The sequence below is a fragment of the Salvia splendens genome, chromosome 7, assembly GCF_004379255.2.
Source record: "Salvia splendens isolate huo1 chromosome 7, SspV2, whole genome shotgun sequence".
Taxonomy (NCBI): domain Eukaryota; kingdom Viridiplantae; phylum Streptophyta; class Magnoliopsida; order Lamiales; family Lamiaceae; genus Salvia; species Salvia splendens.
This window is the reverse complement of record NC_056038.1, coordinates 15,764,829-15,769,204: the sequence shown is the minus strand read 5'-3', so window position 1 is coordinate 15,769,204 and position 4,376 is coordinate 15,764,829. Positions and strand designations below refer to the sequence as shown.

The window sequence follows — 4,376 nt, the reverse complement described above, 5'->3', positions numbered from 1 at the left end:
TTAGTACATGAATTGTAAATTAATATAAAAATAAAATAAAAAAATAACACAAATGAGAATTGAAACCTCAAATTAAAACAATTTTTTATTTTTCCACTAGTCAACTTCATCATTTATAAAATATATTGAACAACAATATATTAATATATCAATACAAAGAGAGTGCCGAACATAATATTTTCCGGCTTGATTTTTATTTATTTCCATTGGAATGTTTCACATCTAAACTACTATTATAATTTTACAAGTTCGATTCATCAGTTTGGTCACCAAATTATGTGGCGTGTAATGTAAATCAAAGATTTTTTCTAAAATTAACGGTTTTTGAAGCGAAAAGGTTAGGTTGTTAAACTCATCAAATATTTCTTAAGAATACGGCATAATTATAAAATATGATAAATTCTAAAACAAACTAGTAAACGAAATAAGAAAAAAATTATTATGTTAAATTAAAATTTATGGATTCTTGAAATCTGATAAATGGGTTTGCTGCAGTTGAAGTGTGGAGAAATAGCGAAATTACAATCTAGTCCCTACAAAAGTAGAATGTGATACAACGTGATTGTAAATCAGCTAAGCTTTGAAAACTGGCGCATATGCCCGCCCGCCTTCAATGGTGGAGGCGATGCAACTGCAACTGCAACTGCAACTGCAATTGCAATACTCAAACCGAACCCGCCTACCTCTCTCTTCAATGTTGACTCGATCACATTCACACACAATCACACTCAAACCGAATTGACTGAAACCCCTTCCTTCTTCTATCCCCTCGCCTCATATACAAACCTCGACTCCAACCTCCGATCTCGCCGCCTCTCAACTACATTTTCAATCATTTCCTCACACTGCCTTGTTTTTTTTAACAAAGAAGATGACTGAGAATAAGAGTTTTCAGCTGGGGACGATCGGCGCGCTCACTCTCTCCGTGGTTTCCTCCGTTTCTATTGTGATCTGTAATAAAGCGCTCATGAGTACTTTGCATTTCATATTCGGTAACCCATTAGCTTTATTTTGATCAAGGTATCAAATCTGTATCAGATGTTGAGCAATTATTTTGATTATTAGATACTCTGTGTTTTAGTAATTCTCGAGATTTTCATTTTTTCACTACTTGTTAGTTCATGATGTTATTAATATCAAATCTATTGGTAATTCTTCACTGTATTATCATCAAGTTGGATATGGATATCTGTCCTTCCTTTTTCACGTGTTTTTATTGCATCCTTGTGCATTTTACCAGCAGCACAACCATTTTCAATGCAATATGTAACATAACACTGCAAATTTTGCTGCCTAACTCTTTTCTTGGAGTAGAGCTCGTGAACTTTAATTTGTGTTCATCGAATTGAAATGCCCAAATACATAACCACCGATTGCAGATATATAACCACATCTTTTAAATATCAGTTAATGACATTAGCATAAACTTTCTTTGAATGCAGCTACAACACTAACGAGCTGGCATCTCCTGGTCACATTTTGTTCTCTTCACGTGGCACTATCACTGAAATTCTTTGAGCACAAACCAATCGATTTTCAAACTAATATTGGATTTGGCATCTTAAATGGAATTTCAATTGGAATGTTAAACCTCAGCTTAGGTTTCAATTCAGTTGGTTTTTATCAGGTAAAGTTCTCCTCAGTTTCCTTTTGTGTTTTGACTTTGATGATGCGTGTCTTCACAGTTTCCTGAATGAAAGATCTTTCTTCTTTACCTTGTAGATGACAAAGTTGGCTATTATTCCCTGCACAATACTCCTCGAAACCCTTTTCCTTGGCAAGATATTCAGGTTGGTCACACGTCCCATACAGAAGTAAATGTCTATGATCCAATTTTTTTTAAAAAATTGGCCTCTCTGGTTCTATACTGATTGGTCATGTTAATCTGTTTGAGAAAGGCTAAAGGGTGGCATATTGGGATCTCGTAGACTTTTATTTTCATTTAGTAAATGATGAATATTCCTAAGACAACAAGCTCCTCTATCAATTATGCCTTACAAGTACATAACACACAACAGATAGCATTCTTTCCCTTCTCTGCAACATACTTTCTGTAAGAGATATTTGATCTAATGTCAAATGCCCTGACCCAAGATTATCGCTCGGTATGTAAATGATGGTTTTGTTTCTCTAACCCTTTTTTTCTCGGTTTTCTTTCTCTAATGCTGGATGTGGGTCATTGCAGTAGGAGTATCAAGCTTTCTCTGGGCTGTCTGCTCGTAGGTGTTGGAATTGCCACAGTTACTGATCTTCAGCTCAATATGCTAGGCTCGTGTCTCTCTCTCATTGCAGTTATTACAACCTGCGTCGCTCAAATTGTATCCTTTGTCTATTTACATTGATCCCTTTGCTTTAGCCGATACAGGAAAACCTAATGGCAGGAAATTGCTGGAGAATGAGAAACATGCAGATTTGCATTTTACACACACTCAAAAAAAGAAGAAAAGAAATACAGTAATATAATTAACAGAACTCAGTTTTGCAGTATTCAGCAGGAGATATTGATGTTGTCCTAGAAGGGTTTGAATACAGCTTGTGAACTAGTCGCTCACTTGTATGATGTGTAGGGATCATGCGTGCCTCTCTTTTTCTGCATGTACGGAGTTGAGATCTTAGCAATGCAGGAACACCATTTTGTTGCATCAAAGAATCTAAGGCAGACCAACATGCTGTTCACCTTCCCTTATATAAGGAGAGGCATTGCCATTTATTGGTTATAATAAGATTAGGATAAATAACCTAGAATTTCCCCTGAAAACATATTGAGCCTTCTTTTCTCGGATTAGGTACCGCGCTCACACCTTGTCATGGACTGTATCTGCATATTTACAGCCAATTTGATAGCTGTGTCTGATCTTCTAATACTCTAGATTCCAAGTCTTTTTGGGAGATAGGCTTTCTTACCCACATAAAAAATCATTCATAATTGTTGTCTTGCAGCATGTATTATGGATCTGTCGATCTGGTTAACTCTGTGGAGGCATGGGTATCACATTCTTGAAAATAAACTAATTTTTCCCAGCATGTTCCATTTATTTCTGGGTATGTCTATACATTGTTTAAGATCTTAACTATTTCCTCTAGATGACCAATACCATCCAGAAGAAATATAAGATTTCATCAACCCAACTGCTGTATCAGTCATGTCTATACCAAGCACTGACCTTGCTCATCTCAGGTCCATTTTTGGATAGGTTTTTGACTAACCAAAATGTATATTCATTTGAATACACGCCAGAAGTTGTTGTAAGTAATATGAGAATTTAGATCTATGTTCTTTGTCTTTCTATGCTAATTGCACCAGGACCTAAATCAGTGTTTGATGTTGCAGGGTTTTATTGTTCTGTCCTGTCTGATCTCAATCTCTGTCAATTTTAGCACATTCCTTGTGATAGGAAAGACGTCGCCTGTCACTTATCAAGTCCTCGGGCATCTTAAAACATGTTTAGTGTTAGCATTCGGTTATTCTTTGCTTCAGGATCCATTTAGCTGGAGGAACATACTTGGGATAATAGTTGCATTGGTCGGTATGATCTTATACTCATATTATTGCAGCCTGGAGAACCAAGCAAAAGCTGAAGAAGCATCAGCACCGAGCCAGGTATCTAGAGCTGCTCGGTGTTCTCCTTTGAATCTAATAGTTACCTTTTGTTTTACCGATCTATATCCAAATAGTGGTTATATGCTAAGCTTTATTTTTTGGTGTATCCAGCGAAAGGAGGCTGAATCTGATCCCCTTTTAAATGTTGAAAACGGTACGCAAATGACAAACGAGCTGCCTCTGTCGAAGGGCACAGCTTGGGAAGTAGACAAAGATTTGCATGCCTGAAGAAATGTGTCTACTGGTATACGGTGCCCCTTTCTACACATGAAAGTGATGAGTTCAAGGAGTCTTTTCTATATTCTTTGTGCTAAGAAATTCCCATACCTAACACGCCAAGACTCTTTGTATGAACCTCTAAGTAGACAGACATTATTCCTTGTTCTGATAAAAATATGAAAAAATAGTAAAATTACTTGTTTCTTTGTACATAGTTTTTACATTTTCTTAGATGATAACACCTATCTCTCTCTCCAAAATAAATGACCAATTTAATCTGGATTTCTATTAGCCACCATTTTGCATGTTTTTCCCAGCATAGGCTCGCTAAGGATGGACAACTATGATTTTTTCCCAAAATTAGTACAAAAGCAGTTCAAAATAAGAAAATCAACCAAACAACAAAGCAAGTGTGCTATATTAAATTGCACATAAACAAGAAATCAGAAACAAATAAACAACTTAATACATCTGGCATTATATTTCAGTTTTCATCCAACAAATAGTAGTGGTTTCACTGTAGAATTAAACTGAATGATTAGTTTCAATAATAATC

At 35.9% G+C, this 4,376-nt stretch overlaps 1 protein-coding gene across 1 annotated transcript; it reads left to right on the top strand.

The window, feature by feature from the left end:
- The first annotated feature begins 595 nt into the window (after positions 1 to 595).
- LOC121811047 (UDP-xylose transporter 2-like) lies at positions 596 to 4,030 on the top strand. The gene is made up of 7 exons (XM_042211813.1): positions 596 to 992; positions 1,443 to 1,627; positions 1,723 to 1,790; positions 2,186 to 2,318; positions 3,085 to 3,246; positions 3,332 to 3,601; positions 3,713 to 4,030. Exons 1-7 carry the CDS (start codon positions 872 to 874, stop codon positions 3,827 to 3,829), a joined length of 1,056 nt encoding a protein of 351 aa, XP_042067747.1. The 5' UTR covers positions 596 to 871; the 3' UTR covers positions 3,830 to 4,030.
- The last annotated feature ends 346 nt before the right edge of the window (positions 4,031 to 4,376 follow it).

Bases quoted from the DNA above. Each gene is read 5' to 3' on its own strand.
- LOC121811047 (XM_042211813.1), top strand. From the start codon at position 872: ATGACTGAGAATAAGAGTTTTCAGCTGGGGACGATCGGCGCGCTCACT. The intron at 1,628-1,722 runs GTAAAGTTCTCC...TTTACCTTGTAG, and splicing joins ATTCAGTTGGTTTTTATCAG to ATGACAAAGTTGGCTATTAT. The intron at 3,602-3,712 runs GTATCTAGAGCT...TGGTGTATCCAG, and splicing joins AAGCATCAGCACCGAGCCAG to CGAAAGGAGGCTGAATCTGA.